The 22,862-nt window shown below is 51.4% G+C and overlaps 1 protein-coding gene and 1 long non-coding RNA gene across 2 annotated transcripts in view; one reads left to right on the forward strand and one right to left on the reverse strand.

Annotated features, from left to right (window-relative positions):
* Positions 1-6,502, forward strand: part of BOD1 (biorientation of chromosomes in cell division 1) — a 13,132-nt gene extending 6,630 nt beyond the window's left edge. Inside the window, exons 2-4 of the mRNA XM_042946390.1 lie at positions 3,248-3,372; positions 4,522-4,718; positions 5,737-6,502. Coding sequence (XP_042802324.1) covers positions 3,248-3,372; positions 4,522-4,717 — 321 coding nt within the window. The 3' untranslated portion in view covers position 4,718; positions 5,737-6,502. The remainder of the gene's footprint in view (positions 1-3,247; positions 3,373-4,521; positions 4,719-5,736) is intronic.
* LOC122224498 lies at positions 5,657-22,271 on the reverse strand. Its single transcript, XR_006204823.1, has 5 exons — positions 21,803-22,271; positions 13,104-13,196; positions 12,503-12,660; positions 12,048-12,180; positions 5,657-5,973 (listed from the first exon to the last, which is right to left on the reverse strand). It is a non-coding gene; the product is annotated as an uncharacterized LOC122224498 (long non-coding RNA).
* Between the last annotated feature and the right edge of the window lie 591 nt (positions 22,272-22,862).

Consider the following 22,862-nt stretch of genomic DNA (forward strand, 5'->3'; position numbering starts at 1 on the left):
CCCTCTCCCCCTCCCTCTCCCCCTCCCTCTCCCCACCTCTCCCCCTCCCTCTCCCCACCTCTCCCCCTCCCTCTCCCCACCTCTCCCCCTCCCTCTCCCCACCTCTCCCCCTCCCTCTCCCCACCTCTCCCCCTCCCTCTCCCCACCTCTCCCCCTCCCTCTCCCCACCTCTCCCCCTCCCTCTCCCCACCTCTCCCTCTCCCTCTCCCCACCTCTCCCTCTCTCCCCACCTCTCTCTCCCTCTCCCCACCTCTCTCTCTCCCTCTCCCCACCTCTCTCTCTCCCTCTCTCCCCACCTCTCTCTCTCCCTCTCCCCACCTCTCTCTCTCCCTCTCCCCACCTCTCTCTCTCCCTCTCCCTCTCCCCACCTCTCTCTCTCCCTCTCCCTCTCCCCACCTCTCTCTCCACCTCTCTCCCTCTCCCCACCTCTCTCTCTCCCTCTCCCTCCCCACCTCTCTCTCTCCCTCTCCCTCTCCCCACCTCTCTCTCTCTCTCCCTCTCCCTCTCCCCACCTCTCTCTCTCCCTCTCCCTCTCCCCACCTCTCTCTCTCTCTCTCTCCCTCTCCCCACCTCTCTCTCTCTCTCTCTCTCCCTCTCCCCCTCCCCACCTCTCTCTCTCTCTCCCCCCACCTCTCTCTCTCTCTCCCCCCACCTCTCTCTCTCCCCCCCTCCCCCCCTCCCCCCTCTCTCTCCCCCCCCTCTCTCCCCCTCTCTCTCTCCCCCCCCCCTCCCCCCTCTCTTCCCCCCCCTCTTCCCCCCCCTCTTCCCCCCCCCTCTTCCCCCCCCCTTCCCCCCCCCCTCTTCCCCCCCTCCTTTCTCTTTCTCTTTCTCTCTCTCTCTCTCTCTGGAAAAAAGAAAATAAGAGTATTACAAAGCTGTTGGGGAAGGAGAGTTGGAGCCTTTCCCGCCAACACCTTAGATGCTCCTTCTGGTAACTATAGGGTGGTTTTAATTCTGGAAGATAGTGTGTTTTTAGGCACCTGTTGAGTCCTCTGTTGCTTTAGCCCCAAGGTTCTCAGTGTGGCCGGTGGATCAGCTGCATCAACATCACCTGAGAACTTGTTAGAAACGTATATCCTTAGGCCCCTTCCCAGACTGCTGAAATATTCAGGAGTATACTGATGATTACTTTGTAGTGCATCCAAAATATAAATAAATAGAATTGATATGGGAATCAGTCAAGCTAGGGACAGATTAATACAATAAAATGTAATGGCAGGCGCATTCTTTCCTTTCGCTTCAAGAACTGAAGGGATTATTCTGTAGTGTCAAGATCTGTTCAGGTTTGGTGGTGACGTTTGCTGTCCTTTGTCTTTTTTTCAATAAGCAGTAATTGTCATTTCAAACCAGGTGAGTTATTTTGAATAGTAGAAAGTAAAACAGGATGTGTAGTTCAAGTTTCTAGTTCCTTTAAGCAAAGAGGTGAATCTGTTGACCCAAGAAAGGACCCAAGGAGCAAACTGCCAGAAGAGTAGGGATGCATTTGGAACCAGGGACGCTCCACGAGGGCCTTCATCTCTGCTCTTTATAACTGTTTTACTGTCACCGTAGAGCAGAGTCATCCATTTGGCTACTAGTATTTTGATTACGTCTTATGTCTTCTTCCTCTAGAAATGGATTCTCAATTCCTGTTCAAAGAAATTCCAGGAAACATCAGCATTGTCTTAGCATGGGTCAGGCACCACCCTTGGGCCAGGAGAACATGGCACCCTCTGCCCGACCCTTGTGAGGAGAGGAAGAAGGAGTAGATAGTACATGGGTGTTTGGGAGTCCACGTGTAGGCTGAAGCCTACTCATTCTTTTGTCGGTTTCACTTACCCGACTGCTAGCAAACTTTGGATACAGTAACACTGCATAATAAACCAAATCACGGTGATTTATGACAGGCATTCATTCTTATGTTGATAGGGCTGCAGGTCAGCTAAAGTTCAGCTCATCCAAGTAGTCTTCAGCTGGGCTTCGGTTTAGCTCGGCAACACATGAACTCATCTTAGATCCTAGGACATGCCCTCATAGAGGGTCACCAGAGCACAAGAACCAAGCCAGACACAACCACATTTCAGGTCACTTGTCCCTAGCACTCCAATGACCAGACCGTATGACATTGCCAAAACTCAGCATCATTGGGGTAGGTAAGCATTCTCTGCCCATGGCAGAAGGGGACAGCGGTGATCCTAAACAGCAATGCACGCTGTATCTATCATACCTGGTTTAAAAAAATTTTTTTTAACGTTTATTTATCCTTGAGACAGAGACAGAGCATGAACGGGGGTGGGGCAGAGAGAGAGGGAGACACAGAATCGGAAGCAGGCTCCAGGCTCTGAGCCATCAGTCCAGAGCCCGACGCGGGGCTCGAACTCACGGACCGTAAGATCGTGACCTGAGCCGAAGTCGGAGACTCGACCGACTGAGCCACCCAGGCGCCCCTATCATACCTGGTTTAAAGAAGAGTAGCTGATCATACCAGAAGGTCTCAGAGGCTGAGAACATATGCTCCTTGTGTTCACCAAGTTCCTTCTCATTTTGTTCTGACCCTCGCTGTGTCGAGAACATTTAAGACCAGTAAGTGTCTGAAGCTCCATGTTCGGACCTCAGCTGTGCTTCCCTTCAGCCTTTCCCAGTGTTCCATAGGCTCTGACTTGCGTCTGCATTCTCTCATTGTGCTGAGGTTTTGGTGACCCTTCATTTTATGCAGAGGGCTTTCCTGACCCCTTCATTGTTGCTAAGGATACTCTGCGAGGTAAGCAGGGCGGCAGCATTTCAGTTTTACAAATGGAAATAACTGAGACTTAAAGATTGGTGACTTGTTGAAAGTCAGACAGCTAGTTAGTGATGGTGCCAGGCTGGAACTCGGTTCCTTTGATTCAGAAACAGACTGGGTCTGCCCTTGGCTTGTGCCACATTTTAGCTAAGTGGGCAAGCTGTTTACTTTTTCTAAGTGTAAGTTTCTAATCTCTAAAATGGGGGCAGGAGAGAGCTAATAAAATCTCCCTGTACAGTTACTTGAAAAGTAAATGGGATGATAAAGCATCTGGCCTTGTGCCTGGCCACCATAAAGTAAGCACTTGTGTCGGGCATTAATTCCCACTCTTCTGTGCTGCACGGTGATCTTCATAGTCATAGTAGAAGTGTCTTCAAGGACTTGAAAATTCTACGTTTCTGTGGAAAGCAGTATTCTTGAGTGACTGATTTCTAAAACTTTGGTGCATATAACTTCTTACCTTGCGTCTTCTTTTTAATGTTTTAGCCAGCTTACCAAAACCTGAGGCAGAAAGTGGATAATTTTGTGTCAACACATCTGGACAAGCAGGAATGGAATCCTACAATGAACAAAAACCAGTTGCGAAATGGTCTGAGGCAGAGTGTGGTTCAGTAAGTAACTAGAATTAGGAGTGAAAAGGCAGTAATCACCGGTATGATACGCAGGAAAGCGGAAAGCTGATGCGAGTCATTTTTTTTGGTCAAGGTGGATGGCACTTTCCAGCAAACCCCACACACGAGTCGCGACAGTCCACCCTTTTATTCAAGTTCAAATGAGCAAAGCACTCAACTGACATTCTTGCTAGTTTATCCAACCTCCATAGGCCTCCTGTGTAAACTTTCCTGGGTGCTCCGAAATATATTCCAGGTTGCAAAACACATTCGCTGCCGCTCGGAGTTTTCAGTGTAGTTGGCACATACATGGGAGTTTTACACCAAGGATCGGCATTCGGATCTTGGGCAGGAGGAGCTGGATCTTTAGTCTCCCAAGTGAAGGGGAGTTCTACAAAGTCTTTGAGTCCACGTGGCTCCTCTAAAGTGTGATGGCAGCTTTTAGGAAGGCGTAGAGTCCTATTAAAGCGTGTCCTTCAAACAACTGAACTTCAGTTAATAAAGTGCTACTGCTAGGTCATCCAAGTGACTTCGTAGTGTCACTGGGCATAAAAGTGGAGGTGGGTCCTAGAATCTGGTGTCCTAAGATAAGCTGCTTCTAATCTCCTCCCCTTTTCTTGTTCTTAATACTAACACTTGTGTTCAGGTCTTCGTCCACTGAACTCTCGTGGAATATCTAAAAGCTTATGAAGCCTACCTCTTTAGAAACAGCAGGAAATTATGCTGAGTGAGAAAAGCCAGTAACAAACAGATGCATGGTGCTGATTCCACATATGTAACTCTGATAAATGAACAATTACAGCGATGGACAGGAGATCAGTAGTTGCCAAGGGCTTGGGGGTGGACGGGGAGGAGGTGAGTGTGACTTGCAGGGGCTAGCTGGCACAGGGGGTGCTGTGGTGGTGTAGGTAAGAGCTTCGTTGTGGTGGCTCCCTGAAGCTACTCGTGTGGCTAAAATGGCACAGAGCTACCTGTGCAGGGTACAGCCACACCTGTGAAATCTGAGTAAGGTCGTATTGTCCTCGTGTCATTTTCCCAGTTTTGATATCGTACTACAGGTACAGGTCAGGTACGCACGGTGCAAACACGAGGGGAGGCTGGGGAAAGGGTGCGTGGACCTTCAGAGAATGATCTCTTTGTCTCCGCAAGGTCAGGGATGTTGGAAGCTGGAGTGGACAGAATCATTTCTCAAGTGGTGGATCCCAAACTAAACCACATCTTCAGACCACAGATAGAAAGAGCAATTCATGAGTTCCTGGCGGCCAAGAAAAAAGAAGCTGTGCCAGCGCCCCCTCCAGAGCCTGAGAGCCAGGACCCCCCAGCTCCATCCCAGGATGCTTCCTAAGGTCCGGTATCCTGTCTTTTGTCCAGGAGCCTTCATCTCTGGCTTATAAATATATAAAACGGATAGAAAAGGGGTAAGCCACTATTGGGGATCATCTTCTGTATACCTTCAGAAAAGCATTTAGTGCAGATAGACTTCCGCTGCTGTTTAGGAGTCGTTTGTTACTGAGAACGAATTAGTAGTGTCCTCTTGTGTGAGCGAGTATGAAGTTGTGTGCCACCAGAGCTAAACATTTAGGCTGTGAATAGATACTTCAGTAGAAACCAACCGGGATGATTGTTGTGCACAAGAGAAATTCAAATGAAAGTCCTGTTTTTCTGAAAATGATTAAATGGGCCTCACTCCTAATCGCTTCTCGGCCTTTTGGCTGAGATCATGTGTAAATGAGTCTCACCCCTGGACATGAGTTAAACTTGGGTTTGCGATTTGAATATACAATCGAACAATGCGTTCTAAAATGGCATCCTCAATGGTGCGCACGGTCCGCTTTTAGCCCTGCTGGATTTCCTTGTATTTAGAGATTTGAGTTTACCACTATCCGTTACCATGGGACACTTCTGTTATGCATACCTCTTTTTACTACACTTGGGATTTACTTTAATCTTAAAAGTCAGCTGTAGATGCACAAAACAATGCTTTTTACAGGCTTTGAGCCATTAGTGAATATGAGCAGTGATAGCAAGTAAGCAGCGGATCCTTACTTAGCCGTTGTTAGTTACCATTGGGGTGTGCCCTTTACCCTCATTCCACTTTGGTGTGCTCTTTTCGAGATTCATGAAGATGTCTGTCATTTTTGATAGGAAAGCATCAGTGAGTGAACAAAGCAAGAGCGGGAAGCTCGTGTAGGTCAAGAAGGGGAGGTTGTCTATTTGTGCCAGTATTGGGAGAACACCTCAATTCCGTTACGGAATGCAAAACATTCATTTCCAGTCTTCCTAGTTTAATTGTAAATTTATTTAGGAACATAAATGTAGTCTCTCATCAAGAGGCATTTTGATCCGATTCTCTTTTCTTTTTAGAGTATGTCTGACACTTTTTGGAAGCTCCATTAAATTAACTGTGAAGAAATGGATTCGGTTACTTAAGAGTACACCTTCAGAATGAAGACAGGCCGAGGTCGTCACTGATTTCAGCATTCAGCCTTGACTGTGGGGTAGCATGCAGATTGAACAGGCAGTAGCAAAGTTGACCTTGTGTGCCCCCTCATTGTGCTGCCATCCGGTCAGCCTGTCGAAGGGGATGGCATCCAGAAGACACTACAGAGTTATAAAGAAACACTACGTCAGCCTGGGGTTGTCCTGAAACAAACCTTTATACTTGAACTTGGAGACTGCGTGTGGATTTTAGGGTTTGTGTTTGGGGATCCTAGAGGGGCTGGAGCTACAGAGAATGAAGATAACCAGTCCCAAGGATGCAATTTCAAAGAATGACAGTAAAGGTTAGCATGGAGTAGGTATTAGTGCTTATTTGTCAACTAGAACATGTAAGCATTAGCATCAAATAGCTCTCAAGTTGTCGTGACCCTCTTGTACATGAATCTTGTAGCTTCGGTTTCCCTGCCTCATAAGAGGTGACAAAACATGGGACCCTAGAATGTGTGAGGAAGTCCGGACATCGGGTAAAAGGAAAAACATTTGCAGGCTCTCTGCCCAGGGCTTTTTCCTATCCTGCAAAGGCTAGTGAGTCTTGGGTGTGTTTATTTTATTCTCATGTTTATGTTTTTTAGAAAAGTTGAATGATCAATGAATGGCTTAAGTTTTGTAATAAAATCATTTGATACTCTTACTCCGAAGCCTCAACTGAATGGTAGCCTCCAGGCCTGTGAAGGACAACCTTTGTCCTCCGTTGCATGCTGTGCCCATGCCCACACATGATTAGTCTGGTGGTGGAGGGTGGGGGGAAGATTGGTGAACCTAACTTAGAGCTGCCCACCCCCTGAAGCTAGTAGGTAACACTAGACGTGGGCAGACAGTCCCTCCTCCCCTGGACCATTACTGAGGCCTGTCGTTAGGTGAGGGCAGAACGTTCTGTCCATGTTCCTCTAACCTGAGTTTGCAGCAGCAGCAGCAGCAGCATCCGGGGATCTTGGAAAGATCGCACATTCTGACCCAGGAGTTCTGGGGTGGGGCCTGTGCCTGTTTCTCACGTTCTAGGTGATGCTCGTGCTGCTGGCCCTTGGCAAACACTTGGTACTGCAAGCCTTGAATAATATCCAAGAAAACTTCAGAGAGTCGTGGTTCTATCACCGGTTAGTGTCCATCTAGTAAACTTTAAAGCCTTTATTTAGCTGGTTCCCTGTTAAAAATGAACCGCCTCCACCTTTTCCATTTCTTGGCTTGCAGTGAAGTTTGTGGCTTTTAGATTTGCAGGCATTGTTTGACCCTATTTCTGCCACTTAACCTTAGCTTCTGTTTACTCATGAGGGAAATAGGATCCCATGCACTCTGGATCACTCGCCAGCTCTGTGAACTAAATACATACAAGCAGATCCATCACAGAAGTGGCGCTGAACACAGCGTCCCTGACCAGGAGCCTCAGCATCACCCCGGAAAGTGTTAGAAATGCAGTCCCCACCCCAGACCTGATTCACAGACTTGGGGAAGGGCGGGGAGAGGGGGCCCACGAGCCCTCCAGGTGATTCTGATGCACGGGAAAAATCATTTTCACCTGAAGAAACTTTTGGAAAGCTGGTGATGTTGACTGGCAATGACGGTTTAGTTATAATTAGTGGGTAAACCTGTCTCTTCTAACGGCTCCTGAGGGGCGAGTCTCATTGATTTTTTTTTTTTTTAATTCTGTTCTTCGCAAGGACCGTGCTTTGGGGCATTTTGACTTGGAAACGTAAAACTCCTAAGCTTTCAAAACAAGTGTCTTCTGAAGATGAGTTTGCTAAGCAGCTCAGAACACTGTTGAGAACTCTGCAGAAGACTCCCCGGCTATGAAAGATAGAGGAGAGTTGCCTGTGGGACCCAGCAGAGGTCAAGGCCTGCCTGTGCCCGAGGCCCTGGATCAGTACTGACGGGGCCGGGCCCTGCCTCTCTCAGCTGCCCTAAGGATGCCGAGGATAGGGTGGGAGCAGACAGGACATGTGGAAGGAGGAGCCTACCCTCGGAGGAGCCAGGAGGTCAACTTTTACGGTCTTGTCACCAGGGATGGGCTTGGCTCCAAGGCACATGGATGTGATTACCCGTCCTCTCAAATTGGTCACACTGCCTGACACCCAGCCGGTCGTTCTGTCTCCAGTGCCCACACAGCCATGTGGCCATCCTTCCAGAAACACTGCTGTTATCAAACCTCTTCCTCACTCTCAAGCCTTTGAAAGGAAGTGGACAAACTAGGCCCCTACCAGGTGGCAGACATTTTCTTATGTATAAATGTAGTTTAATTCTCATGACCCTGTTAGGATTTATTCTGCATTTCAGGGATAGGAAACCTAGACTCAGGTGAAGGAACTTACTCGTACAACTGCTAAGTGGGGGAGTAAGGTTTGAACCCAAGTCTCTGAATTCAAAGCTCACGTGTCCCTCCTCACCACCCCCTTGCTAGTCTGCCTCCTTATTACCTAAGTTCAAACTTGTCAGTCCTTTGGGGTCCACCCTTCATTCCAAATACAGGGCCAAAATCAAGTCAACTTGACCGCTTGGTACATCTCAACACGTACCCTTACAGCTCTAGCCAGTCTGTTTCCCTCGCTCAAATGTCCATCACAGGGCAGAGTGTGCTGAACGACCGACCGCCCTCTAACCATGTTCTATAGGCCATGGAGTTGTGACTATTGTCTATTGTTTTTAATTAATTACCAACATTTTTAAATGGGGGGGTTTCCAGATAGAGCTCCCTTTCTGGATCCTAATGAAAAATGTCAAGATTTGACAACACATTTATATTCCCACGGGCTAACAATCTGCCAGAACTCTGTAGCAACTCTCCACTTGAGACAACGTGTGGGACATGCGGATGTCACTGGCTGGTTCTCTCATTTGCAGCACCCTGCTGGCCCCTGAGAATATTGGAGATACTTGCCCTAGAGTATCATCGTCCTGTGAGTAAGATGATTCAAAACCTCTCCAGCTAGAGGGCCAGATCTTCTAGACTGATTTTCATGGAGACTAAGTTTTCAGCTACCTGAGGGCAGTTCTAGAATTCTCTGGCTTGGAATGGAGCCTGAAGTTCCCCCTCTAACATCTCCCTCAGGGTGTCCAGATTGAACCATCCAAGGACGAGCGAAGGTCACAGAACACTGCACACAGATGTGGGCTCAGGGTAAAACCAGCACACGGGTTTTCCCGGAAGCCCCTCAGACTCACCCTGAGTAGCCGTTTCTCCAGGGCCAAAGCCAGAAGAGGGCTTATCTGTGTGGCCTAATCAATGTATGAAGCTTAAAACTTTGTAAACGAGAGAGCAAAGGGTAGCAGAATATGCCACGCAGGACATGCTACCCCCAAGTTTGCTGCTTTTTGATATATGGATTGTTTGGTGCTGCGGGCACTTGGAAAACAGCAAATACAGGGAGACGCTGTCACTGAACTCCCATTATCTGTCTAAAGACCGATACCCCAAAAGAAACAACAGTTGCCACACAGATCCCCTCCCGGGAATTTATCCACCAGGGAGGACTGACTCTTAACCACGAGAGAAGAGACTAAAAGTCAACCCCACACCCTGACAAAGTTCATCACAAACTGTCACACCTCCCATCTGTTCTAAAGGTCCGTTCTCTTTCCCAAAAATCATTTACTCTCCCCTTAGAGGCTTACTTCCCCCTCTCCCTCTTCTTTCCCACTTGAGCTGGTATTTAATTCTGAATTCTAAGCCACCTCAGGGGATTACTTATTCTTCCCTGGGTGTCCCCATGGACACATGAGGTGTACATGTTAAGAAACTTGTTTTTTTCTTGTTAATCTATTACAAGGGTCTCAGCTAAGTGCTCGAAGAGAGAAAATCCTTTCCACCCCCCTCTACAGGAGCAATAGATTGGATATGATCGGGATGGCTGAATGTGGCCAAGTTTCTCCAGCACTCGTAAGGGAGCAGCATTCAGTCTCTACAGACGTGATTCAGTAGGCATGTGGGAGAAGTTTGTCAGACTCAGACCCGCCAAAGCCTTGACGATGGCCGTCCCCACCACAATCCTATGAACTCCTGTAATGTGCTGGTGGTGCAAGGCTCAACATTTGAATCCCGACTCTACCATTTGGGCTCTGGGGCAGCATTAGTGATGACAGATCCTGTTGCCGCTACAGTAGGTGAACAAAGAAACAGCAAAAACTCATTAGGCCTCACACAACAAATTTCTCACTTACACAAAATGGCTGTGGTCCGGGCAACCCTCCAGGGCAAGGTCAAGGTGAAATTTCGCATCCTGGCTGCTCCAAGCTTTTAGCCCATCGACTTAACCCTAGAGCTCTTCCTTAAGAGCACAAGAAAGGAAGAGAACAACAGAGGGTCTTGCATGAAGGATGAATAATTTGGCCTGCAGGCGATACGCTTCCCTTTCACTCAGAGCCCACTGGCCACAGCTAGGCATGTGGCCATACCTAATTGCAGGGGCGCCGAGAGGTACAAACCACTCATGTGCCCGGAAGGAGAGGAGAATCAAATGGGGGGGGGGGGGTTCCTAGAAGGTACCTCCGTGTGCCCTCTCGACCAGTGAATATGGTGTCTTCTTCCCACAGAGATACTAATCCTGTTCCACGGGAGATGACCCTAAGTATCATCTAGTAGCCACATCCAGCTCAAGGCCCAGGATGTCTCCACGTGAGTGGTTAGGCACCTCCTCCTCTATTAGACCTCATAACTAAAGAGAAGAGTCATCTGCTTAATACCCCACCTAATCCTTAACAGAGAAGTAACCGGAAAGGGGAAGCAATTCTGCTGTGAGGCCACTTAAACGCGGCATGGCAGGTGTCCCTTGTAGGTCCCACTCCGCCCTGCCGTTCTCCGCGGCCTCTAGCGCCACCCTCTGTGAGATTCTGCCGTTGCCATCACCCCCTCTGGCCACACCCGAACACCCCACTGGGGAATCTGAATTGAGAGGCTGCCCAGCTTTCTTAATCCCCATCCTGTCCTAGGAGACTAGAGCCCCAAGGTCGTTTTCAGTTCTGAGCTGAGACTTTTGGAGCCTCGGGATCGTGGGGGTTTGGGTCAGAATGGCTATCTTATAAACGCAGTAGGAGTTTTACCTAACGGATTCCAACCAGCGACATGGGCCAGAAGCCCCATTCACAACTTTTTTGTGAGACTCGGCTCGTAAATCTGTTGTTATTCCTTTGCTCCCTCACTCTCATACCTCTCTCTCGATTGAAACCTTGACGCTATGGGACTTATGTGCAAAAGCCAAGTCTTACGCTTTTTTCCCTGAGCCACTCTGTCCACCTGAAAAGTTTGCCTCGGCAGCACATTTTTCATCTGATCATTGCATGGAGGCCTTTGTCACACAAGGGTTCTCGACATTTGCTTCTTGCCATTTAGGGCCCCGAATCAGTTTGCTTACCTAACATTGCAAATCCTCAAATATCTGGACTCTCCTTCTTACCTCTAATGTCTGTTCACAAGCTGGAAAGTTTTTTGGCTGATCTCATCTTCTTGTAAGACCTTGCCAAACACAGGCAACATCGACCACATGATGCTATTAAAAATCCCCTTTCCCATCTCTCTCTCCCCTTTTAGGTACATGATCCGCCCCTGCAGCCTTCTGTCCTTTTTTTAAATTCATTTATTTATTTTGAAGGGAAGAGAGAGCAAGCAAGCAGGGGAGGGGCAGAGAGAAAGGGAGAGACAGAACCCCAAGCAGGCTCCGAGCCACAAACCGCGAGATCATGACCTGAGCCGAAATCAAAAGCCGGACGCTCAACTGAGTCACCCAGGCGCCCCTGCCCTGACCAAACTTCCAGTAACATCTGATGCACTTGTTCATTGATGATGCACGAATCGACAGATTTGTCTTCATCGGACAGATCAGGTTTGCCCTTACTACATTACCTGAATTAAGCTCTTTATTTTGGAATAATTTCGTTTTGTTCACACGGAGTTGCGACAAGTAATACTGAGAGAGCCTGCATAAACATCGACACGTACCTGGTTTCTCTGTTGATAACGTTCTGCAAAACAATAACATAATCCCGCACCCAGGACTACTTTATTTAAAAACTGATGGCCTTTGCCTTTATTTCTGGCCATTTGCACACCTGCATGATTTGGGGAGTGTGTCAGTGCCGTTACGCCTGAGCTTACTTTTGCACTGAGGCTCGTTGTTATATATTTTTTATTTTGTTGGTTTAACGGTTTGTTCATTCAAAAAAAAAAAAAAATTTTTTTTTTGAGCACTTACAAGCATGCCGGGCAGTGCCCTTTGCCATAGGAGTTCCAACAGTGGCTGCAGAGGCATGGCCCTTCCCCATCATGAATAGATTTCGCTGGTTTTCCGGAAGCCGAGGAAAGTGGTGTTTCAAAATGCCACGGAGCTGACAGGAAGAGGGAGAAAGAGGGAGACATCCACCGAATTCCTCAACGAGGGCCACAGCAGTTTTGGCTGGAGAGCTAGGGGCTAATGTAAGATGGCAGTGCCTTGAGGAGAGGGACGAGGGAACGGGGGCCCCTCTTCGGTAATAATGACTGACCTGTGTGTGTACTTATTTATGTTATTTACATAGACGCAGCTTGTGGGAAGACATTCCAGGGGCATGAACGGGTTTCACAGGGAGAAGCTCCCCACCCGTGTCCCTCCCAGGTCCATACTTCCCCTCCAGAGACGGCAGGTGCATACACAAGCATGTAAGGTCCTACCTGTGTCTTTGGCTGGGACATGCTCCACCCCTCTAACTGTCCCCAGGAGAGGTTCCTGGAGAGAAGACTGGTAGCAGGCTTAGGAGCTCTGAGTGGCCAGCAGGTCATACGGGGGTGGGCCTGGGGGTGGAGGCGATGGGCAAAATCCAACCCGCCACCTTGCAGTTAGAGTCAAAGACGCGCAATGACCAGTTAGGAGGTAGCCTGTTCTGAGTGCTTGCCACATGCAGGCCACTAACAGCCACCCCCGAGGTCACCCGAGGTCATCCAGCGACCAGTGTCAGAGGTGAGAGTCCAACCCTGCTCTGTTCACTTCCAAAACCCAGCTGTTTTCCCCATTTGTGTTGCAGGAAACATCTGAACCACCTTTAAGTGTCCGGTTCAGTAAGATCAGGTTCATTCACATTGTTCCACAACCACCACCACCATCCATCTCCAGAACTTGTGCATCTTCCCAAGCTGAAACTCTGTCCCCACCAACTCCACATTCCTCCTCTCCCCCCCCCCCCCCCCCGCCGTGACCACAGGCTACTTCCTGTCTCTACAGGAAGTTCCAGGCCCCCACCTCACCCCCCGCAACCTCGTATAAGTGGAGCCATACCGTGCTTGTCCTCCGTGACTGGCCTGGTTCACCGAGTGCGACCATCTCACTTCTCCATCTTTGTCGGGTTTTGCCAGTTGTCCCAGCTCCACGCTGCACAGTGAAAGGACACAGTTCAGAATCACACGCTGCACTTAGTTGCCACGTCTCTTTTGTCTCCTCCAATCGGCAGTAGTCTCTCTTTAAGACTACAGGCCAGAGGGCGCCTGAGTGACTCAGTTGGTTGGGTGTCCAACTCCGGCTCAGGTCGTGATCTCACGGTTCGTGGGTTCGAGCCCCGCGTCGGGCTCTGTGCTGACAGCTCAGAGCCTGGAGCCTGCTTCGGATTCTGTGTCTCCCTCTCTCTGTGGCCCTCCCCCACTCACACTCTGTCTCTCTCTGCCTCTCAAAAATAAATAAAAATGTAAAAAAAAAAAAAAAATTTAAGACTACAAGCCAGATCTTTGGTAGAATATCTCTTCAGGTGGGTTTGTTTGACGACTGCTTAGGATTAGCTTCCAATTCTGCTTTCTCCTGTCCCTATTTATTGGTCCACATGTTTATTTCTGTCTGTATGGACCCATGGATTCCTGTTTCACTCAACGTTTTGTACAATCTGGTGCCATCATTACCTCTTTCGGTGTCGGATTGTCCCAGATTTGGCTGCTGGGCAGCGTTTCAGGCCGGCTTTTGCATCCGTGTCACATCCCTCCATCTGTCCTTGGCCACCTGCTTACTTTCTGACACAAGGAGGTGGTCGAGGCTTATCTCGTGCTTTTCCTGCTCCTGCCCTGGGATCTGCCGTTTCTCCAAGAAGCCTGATTCCTTTGTCTGGTATTTAAAAGTCAAATCTGGGGGCGCCTGGCTGGCTCAGTTGGTTAAGTGTCCCACTTCGGCTCGGGTCATGATCTCGCGGTTCCTGGGTTCGAGCCCCACGTCGGGCTCTGTGCTGACAGCTCAGAGCCTGGAGCCTGCTTCCGATTCTGTGTCTCCCTCTCTCTCTGCCCCTCCCCCGCTCACGCTCTGTCTCTCTCTCTCTCTCTCAAAAACAAATAAGCATTGAAAAAAATAATTAAAAAGAGAAAAGTCAACTCTGGATGTGCCACTACTCCCAGACCCTCTAGGGGTTCGTTCGAGTTTCTCTCCTTCCCTTAAGCGTCATTCTTTCTCTAGCCTCTCCCACTAACCTCAATACATTTGCACTGGAACAGTCCCCTCTACACAGAACCTCCTCCTGTCATAGCCAACACCCCGCCCCCAGACAGATGGCCTCCCACCTGTTCAGGCTCTGACACCCCATACTGGTCTACCGCCCCCTGTGCCCATCTCCACGGACGCTTACCTAGTGGCTCAGTAACCGTTTGTAAACCCCTGACCTGAGCCCTGCTGAAAGGTCACATGGTGTGAACAGACAAGTCCTTCCTGAGTCGGAACCGGCCAGGGGTGGTGACAATGAAGAAATGGCTAACGTAGTGAATCATCACCACGTGACAGCCCCTGCCAGGCAGGGCAGGTGACTTGGCTGTCTTCGGGCTTGGCTACAAGAGGAGACGGCAGGGTCACCTCCTGGAGAGTGCTGTAGAGCAGTGAGAGAGCAGGTTTTGGGGGTCAAGCTAGCCCTCTGCGTTCTCTCTGTTCCCGTTACTTTATTGTGTCCATCCCACCGCCCGTCCGCCTTTCGTGTCTCTTGCTATGGCTCCGTGTCAGCCACTTGGGTAGCAGGCCGCCTGTCTTCCTGATGGCTGCCCAGGACTCATTCTTCATTCCCCCAGCAAGGCCCCCTCAAGCATACCCAGCAGGTTGGGGGAAAGGCTTTGCAGCCACGTGCACGAGCAGTAGAGACCAACAGAAACTTATTTATAGTCCATAAGTTACTAATAAAGTCCATAAATCTTACTAAGTTCATTCCAAGCACAAATCTCCCCACAGAGGCTTGGGCGGGGGGTGGATGGAAACAAAGTGAACATTATTGGACAAAACCCCCATAGGAGGAGAACCGTAATACGTCATTCCACTTCCCCTCGTTAAGCCTGTGCCGGGAACACCCTGTGGTTGGCAGTTGTAAACCACCTCCATCGGACCTGGAGACCCAGGCCCACCTCTCTCCTGCCTTGGCCTGGCCTCCCGCCTCCCTGCAAGACCACATCTGCACAGCTGACATCGGTAAAGTGGTCCTTTACTATCAGCAAAGCCCGTGGCCCCAACCCTCACACAGGACTCTAGGGAGACAGGCCGGACCACTCGGGGGGCTGTTTGCCCAAGCCAGTTCTGGGTTGACATGACCTTGAACCGAAATCAGCTTTAAGAAGGCCAGCTGTGGGGCACCTGGGTGGCTCAGCCGGTCGAGCGTCTGACTCTCGAGTTCGGCTCAGGTCGTGGTCTCATGGTTTGTGGGTTTGAGCCCCAAATTGGACTTCGTGCTCATGTGGGGTCTGCTTGGAACTCCCTCTCTCTGCCCCTTCCTCTGCTCGCACATGCCCTTTCTTCCTCTCCCTCTCAAAATAAATAAACTTTTAAAAACTTAAAAAAAAAACAAAAAAAGGCCAGTTCTGCCTGTTTCCCTCGGTCTAAACCCTCCTCCTGGAACGTGTCAGGCCGGTAAGGTGCAAGGTGTCCCCTCTCCCACCTGGGGCAGAAGAGAGAGAGGGTGTGCAGCAAGAGAGCACGTGGGCCCCCAGTGCTGGAGCCCAGGACATGTCAGGCCAGAGAAAGCCCCATGCCGGGTGACCATGAGGAGGGAGGGACAAGAGAAATGGAGAGGACTCTTCCAGAGCCAGTAGAACAAGGTCTTCCTCTCCTTATTTGCCTCCCACGCAGGAAAGAAAGAAGAGGAAGATGCCCAGCCTGCCCTCAGGGTGCAGAGCCAGCTCTGTGTCACTCTAATCTCAGGAGACGGGCAGAGAAAGGTGATAAACGAGAGCACTGCACCTGAGCGTGGACCGCTATCTCCACGTGAGCCCCGTGGCCCAACAAGGGCCCTGGAATTTGACCAGTCCCTGCAGCACTCGTCCCCTGGCGAGTGGGGGTGTCCTTAGTGGGATCAGACCCAGGGCGGGCTGGCCCAGGGAGACCTTCTGCAAATCTGCCCAGAGTTGTAAGAACCAGAAACAGGAGGTGTGCAGTTCCCAGCCATTGCCTTGGGGACGGTTTTTGAGGGCCCTGATATGGCAATGGCCGTGGACTTGGGGGCCATCCATTTGTGAGGAGTGATACAACCACATCCTTGAGGGACAAGACACCCCAACCTCTACCTGTGTTATCTGGCAGCTTTTCTTGCTCTGTGGGCTCTGAGATGTGGCACTCTTGTCATGGCCGGGCTGTGTGGGATCAGGAGAGGAAAGGGCAGAGGAAGAAGGAGAGGAGGGGGAAGAGGGGGAAGAGGGAGAAGGAGAGGAGGGGGAGAGGGAGAAGAAGAGGAGGGGGAGAGGGAGAAGGAGAGGAGGGGGGAGAGGGAGAAGGAGAGGAGGGGGGAGAGGGAGAAGGAGAGGAGGGGGGAGAGGGAGAAGGAGAGGAGGGGGGAGAGGGAGAAGGAGAGGAGGGGGGAGAGGGAGAAGGAGAGGAGGGGGGAGAGGGAGAAGGAGAGGAGGGGGGAGAGGGAGAAGGAGAGGAGGGGGGAGAGGGAGAAGGAGAGGAGGGGGGAGAGGGAGAAGGAGAGGAGGGGGGAGAGGGAGAAGGAGAGGAGGGGGGAGAGGGAGAAGGAGAGGAGGGGGGAGAGGGGGGAGAGGGAGGAGAGGAGGGGGGAGAGGGAGAAGGAGAGGAGGGGGGAGAGGGAGAAGGAGAGGAGGGGGGAGAGGGAGAAGGAGAGGAGGGGGGAGAGGGAGAAGGAGAGGAGGGGGGAGAGGGAGAAGGAGAGGAGGGGGGAGGGAGAAGGAGAGGAGGGGGGAGAGGGGGGAGAGGGAGGAGAGGAGGGGGGGAGAGGGAGAAGGAGAGAACAGGAAGCTCAGAAACCACGCCCCCCCCCCATCACTTAGCCAGACTCTGCATCATTTATTGAAAGAGAGGGTTTCTGGGAGCACCGCGCAGGGGAACATAGTAAGTGCTCATTAAATACTGCTATCACCCCTCATAGTGGTGGCAGAGTAGCAGAAGCCGTCGGTGATTCATTCAACCACGAAACACCCCAGGACACAGAGCAGCCATCACTGCCCCCATTTTACAGATGAAGCCCGGGTGTGAAGCAACCTGGCCCACGTGGCCCCACAGCCCCGAGGGTGGCAGAGCCAGAACAAGGGCTTGTCTGCTACGGCAGGTCCCGGGAGCCCAGCCCAAGGCACGGACTTGATCTGGCCAGCAGGCTCCAAGACACCCGGGGACAGGGGAGAGAGAGATGGGAGATGTGGGCACAGACACAGCAGGGGCGTGCGAGAGAGGAGGTGGGGGATCTGAGGGGAAGGGGGTCAGAAGCAGGCTCACCTGCCGGAGAGGATACGACAGGCGCAGGAAAGGAAGTGGAGAGAGGCCCTCGGAATTTGAGGGTCTGCAGCCTCCACCCGAGCTCTGGAGTGAAGGCCGCCTGGGTTCGTCCACCACGCGGACCCCTCAGTAGCTGGGCGACCTTGGGCAAATCCCTCCTCACCCTCGGAGCCTCCACTGTCGTCCTCAGTAAAATGGGGGAAAGGGCAGTCCAGTCCCTCCTTCACAGGCCGCGGGGGTACAGAGGGGGGGCACGCAGCTCTTAGTCACGGCTTGTCAGAGCCAGCGAGACGGGCGAGCCTAGGGCAGAGGTGGAGGCCAGACGCCTGTCCTCCTCAGATACGTTCCATGCAGCGTGCTGGGAAGGGGGAGCCGGGGGGACCACCTGGAAGACAGGTCGGGCGGGGAACACCGTGCATTTTCCTAGAGGAAAAGTGTCAGAGGAGACCCTCCCTCACCTTTCGGAGGAGCTAGGTGCTAGGAGCTAGCCCCAGCTCCGTCGCTCCCTCCCTGTGTGACCACGAGCCAGTCACTGGTCCCCTCTGAACCTCAGTCTCCTTATCTATAAGACTGCTTTGAGGACGACAGATAATCTTAAACAGCAACTGTTGATATTAAGTTTACCTGGGGAGGCAAAGTAACGGGGGGGGGGGGGGGGGGAAGCATTAGACCTTCAGAGAGATCAGGGCTCCAATCCCAGCTCTCCAAAAAAGCAGTCAAGCAGCCAGAGGCAAGTTTGTCAGCCTCTCTGTGGTGCGAATAACTGAGAAGATTCATGTGAAGCCCTCAGCACAGTCTAGTATGTAGTAAGGACTTAAACCATGGTAGCTGCCTGCCTGTTTCCCTCTCAGCCCGAGCCGGATCCGGGCCTGACCTTGCCTTCTATCTCACCCTGCTTTTGTCCCCAAATTTTCAGCCAAGTGTGGCCTGAAAGCTGTCTTTGTGGGGCAGCCAGCCACCCAGGCCCAACCGCAGCTCGGGTCTCATCAGTGCCACTGCTATAAACAGACAGAAGCATTGTAAGTAAACAACCGCTCCCGGTGGCCCTGAAGGCCGCTGGCCTCTCGAGAGGGGGGTTGCAGGGGGGCAGTCTCATTTGATTCAAATAACACTCAGACCTAAGGGCAGGGTGGGCCGTGAAAGCCCCCGGCCAGGCAGAGCCCCAGTGGGGTGCAGAAAGCCAGAGGGCATCCAGGCGCTGTCCCTGACTTCTGTCTCGCCCACCCTCAGTGGGGCCTTGCCACCCCTGCCCTGGGTCCTTTCTTCTCACTGAGCTGTGCCCTCCCCCAGGTGAGGAGCTGGCACTCAGGGCACCCACTCACCTCATCCCCAGGCGTGACCACACAGCTGTACCAACAGCAGCGCACGCCCCGGGGCACCTTACCCACGCCGTCTGAGACCTTCACCGGCCCAAGGCGATGGGTGCCATCACAGGTAAAGAGGCTCCGTCCTGGTTAAAACGGCTAGCCCCAAACCATAGGGCTGGGGTGAGACAACTGGAATCGGAATCCACGTCTCGGCTGTCAGCCGTGCTCCACGCTGGAAAATCACTTCTGCCTGCCCTGGAGGCAGTCCTTGAAGCTTCGAGGGTTCAACCTTACCCTTCTTTCACCAGGGCAAGCGCACACTCGAACGACCACCCCCCCACACACACACCCCCCGCCAAACAAACAAACAAACAAAAAAACCCAAGCACGTTTGCTGAATGACTCTACAAATGGACCCAGAAACCAGAATGCAAACGGCAGAGGTTTCTCCGGGGGAAGGGGGCGGGTTGCACACGCACCAGTGCTCCGCATGCTGTTTCACAAGCACCAATGCATCCCACCCTCAAAACCACCTGAGAGGGTTGGGGGGTCTGATTCTCGCTTTACAGCGGAAGAAACGGAGGACAGAGGACAGAGGTGAAGTGACGGGCCCGAGGCGCACGCTCTTAAGAGGCAGGGCTGAGTGCGTTCCTGGGGCTGGGGTCCTGACGCCTCACTCAGCCCCTCTGTGCGGTGAGGACCACAGGGTGGCAGGCCCCCTTGGAGGGGACCCCAGAGGCTGTCCCTTCTGGGTGACCAGCGCCCCCTGTGGATGTGGCACAGCGCTGGAGATCATCGTGAGTCTGCTCAGTAAATGGATGCACAGATAAACAGATTACTTCCTGGACTCCTTGGAGTTCTAGAAGCATAGTATATGTGCTAAAAGCATGGACCCCGAAGCCACACTGCCTGGGTACCTCAGGGTTCTCATCTGTACAACGGGTTATATATATTTATGAATTTATAACTCTATGGCTGTCTCAATTTGTTTTTGGAGCAAGTCACGGTTATGTGTGCCTTTAAAAGTGTGCATTTACTAAGCTGGTATCTGACCACACTGATGTAAGCATCACCTCTTATATCTGGTTTTATATAAGAGATTGAGTTCAGGCGTTGATCCATACCATTTGTGGGGGAGGGGTCCCCAAGCAGTCTTGGCACTTTGAGCCACTTTGCTTCCCTTCTGTTTCAGGCGAAACAACCGGAAGGGGGTAATTTTAAATGCCAAAGCTGCGAATGTTCTGTGTTGCTAGGGAAAAGCTCAGAGCAAGCTTCTCGGACGCCCCAGGGCCAAGATAAAAATGGAAATGACTAGTGGGTGCTAGAAAAGCGCCTTGCCCAGAAGGGAGCTTGGAGCTCAGAGCGCGTCAGGGTGTGGAGAACTGTCCCCTCCCGAGAGCCGAGGAAGGGCCTGCAAGGCTTTGCCAAGGGACACGGCGGAGACCAAAGGCGAACTCCTTCACTCCATACACGTCCCCTGTGCCTCTGGAGCCAGGCCCTGCTGCCACTCACAAAGTGTCACCCCTGTGTTTGGGGAGCTCACTTTTCAACAAGGTACACAGATGCAGAAACGAGACAGCATAGCAGGACCTGCCAAGCACGCCACGGCCCTGCTTTCAGTTCCGCACATGGAAGGATGGGGAAAATGTCCCCCACCAGGACCCACCAGGGAGGACATTTTATTTCTTTGAAGGAAATATTTTGACAGAATGACTGGGATGGTGAGACCCTTAGCTCATGTTCACATGAAAAGGATACGACTTAACAGTACAGGGACAGGGAGACAAGGAAAAGAATGTGTCTTCTCCCAAGGGAAAGGGGAGTAAAGACTAGATAAGAGACATGGGAAAGCTGGGGACCCCCGGGACGAAGGGCCAGAGAGAGACAGCCCAGCAGGAGGATGACCAAAGAGAACATGAGAGAAGGGGATCTTTAGGGCTTTTTATTGTGGAGAGCACCATGGCTCCCCAGGCCTCTGGCCCAGGTACCGAATCTTGGATAAGTCTTCAGTCACCACTGCTGTCACTGTGTGAGTGGATGACTTTGAGAACTCTCGGAGGGGCTGTGCGTTTTGCTTTTGAAGTAGCAGCTACCCTATCCCAGGTGTTATTCTACGTATGCGATGCAACTGACAAATTTAATCCTCGTGACAATTTTGTAATATTAATCCTATTGTCACCCCCATTTTCCAGGGACGGAAAGTGAGGCACAAAGAGAACAAAGAACCTTCCCTGAGGCTCACAGTTCCTGGGCAGCAGACCCAGGATACAGCCCAGGCCAGCCCAGCTTTAGGCCTGGGAAAAAGGACCCCTGTCCCAGGCCACACCTTTCAGACGCTCCTGCTCTGTTCCTCCTATGGCCATGCCTGTCCCCGCAGGGCAAGGACCACAGACGTGCCCACCTGGATCCCATGTTCTTCCCTTCCCCCTACTGTTAGACCCACGGCCTGGGTACTCAGTATGCCAGAACTCCCTTCCCAAACGGCTCTGTCAGGAAAGACCGGGGTGACCCTGATCAAAGTATGTTGAAAGGAATGGACACGGGGGGCTCCACAGTGTCCATTCCGGCCGACACGCAGTGAGAAACTCACTCTGTCCGTCTGCTCGAGCCGCCATCACAAACTGCCACGGACTGGTGGCTTAAGCAACAGAAATTTATTTTCTGACAGTTCTGGAGGCTGGAAGTCCAAGGTCAGGGTGCCAGCGTGGTCACGTTCTGGGGAGGGCCCTCTTCCCAGTTTGCAGACAGCCACCTTCTCGCTGCGTCCTCACATGGCTTTTTCTCAGTGCTTCACTGAGGAAGACAGACCTCAGACGCCCTGGTGCCTCTTCCTATAAGGGCCCTAATCCTATCAGATCAGGGCCCTCACTAACCTTAGTCACTTCTACAAAGGCCCTATCTCCAAATACGGTCATGTTGGGGTTTAGAGCCTCAACGTACAAATTTGGCAGGGGAGGGTGGGAGGGAACAGGGCCAAAACATTCAGTCCATAATGCTTACCAGGAAAAACACGGGAGTCTCAGTGGTGGGTAATTCAGGCACAGCACCCAAAAGCTGGCGGACGCTGCTTGGGGTTTCATTTGGGGGAATAATATCCAAACATGAACCAAGGGACCGGACCCTGGAGCCTGCGTGTGGAACACCACTGCAGGAACAGCAATACAGAAGAGGAACTTCCTCCCCTCCACAGGGCTGCGCAGGCTGGTGTTCAACGGTGCCACCTTGTGGCGCAGAGAGGCAAGAGCAAGAAGGGATTTTGACTCTCCAGTTCCCTCTGCATCTGGTATTTCAGAAGCAGGACAACGGAGCCCTGGGTTTTTGGAAAAATCAAAAGCAAGATATTACACTTTATCACAACAGAGTTTGAGGGGGAGGGAGCATTCAAGTGATTGACTAGAAGAAATATGACTAGATTTGTACCCTAAGCTATTGATATAACTCCTATCGGTTCCACAGGAAATGAACGTATTGGCATAGCTGTTTAGCAGCTTCATAAAGAAGTTTTGTAGGGGCTCCTGGGTGGCTCAGTCGGTTGAGCGTCTGACTTCGGCTCAGGCCGTGATCTCACAGTTCATGAGTTCGAGCCCCGTGTCGGGCTCTGTGCTGACAGCTCAGAGCCTGGGGCCTACTTCTGATTCTGTGTCTCCCTCTCTCTCTGCCCCATCCCCACTCATGTTCTCTCTCTGTCTTAAAAAAATAAATAAAACATTAAAAAAAAAAAGTTTTGTAGCCATTCAGACTGGCTACTCTTTGAATACATTCACAGCACACAAGAGCATAGGCACAGCTAAATATCCAGAGTGCGTGGTGAGCCTTTAGTGGTTCTCTCATAAAATAAAATGTTTGAAATGCTTTTTAAAAGCGAAAACCCAAGACAGAGCCATTGTCTAAGGTCTAACTGTGGCAAATTACCATGTTCAGATTTGTGCGACTGGGATCCCTAAAAACGGTATCAATCTTGGGGCACCTGGGTGGATCAGTCGGTTAAGCGTCTGACTCTTGATTACAACTCAGGTCATGATCTCATGGTTCGTGAGTTGGAGCCCTGCCCGGGGGCTCG

The sequence above is a fragment of the Panthera leo genome, chromosome A1 (assembly GCF_018350215.1).
Source record: "Panthera leo isolate Ple1 chromosome A1, P.leo_Ple1_pat1.1, whole genome shotgun sequence".
Lineage (NCBI taxonomy): Eukaryota > Metazoa > Chordata > Mammalia > Carnivora > Felidae > Panthera > Panthera leo.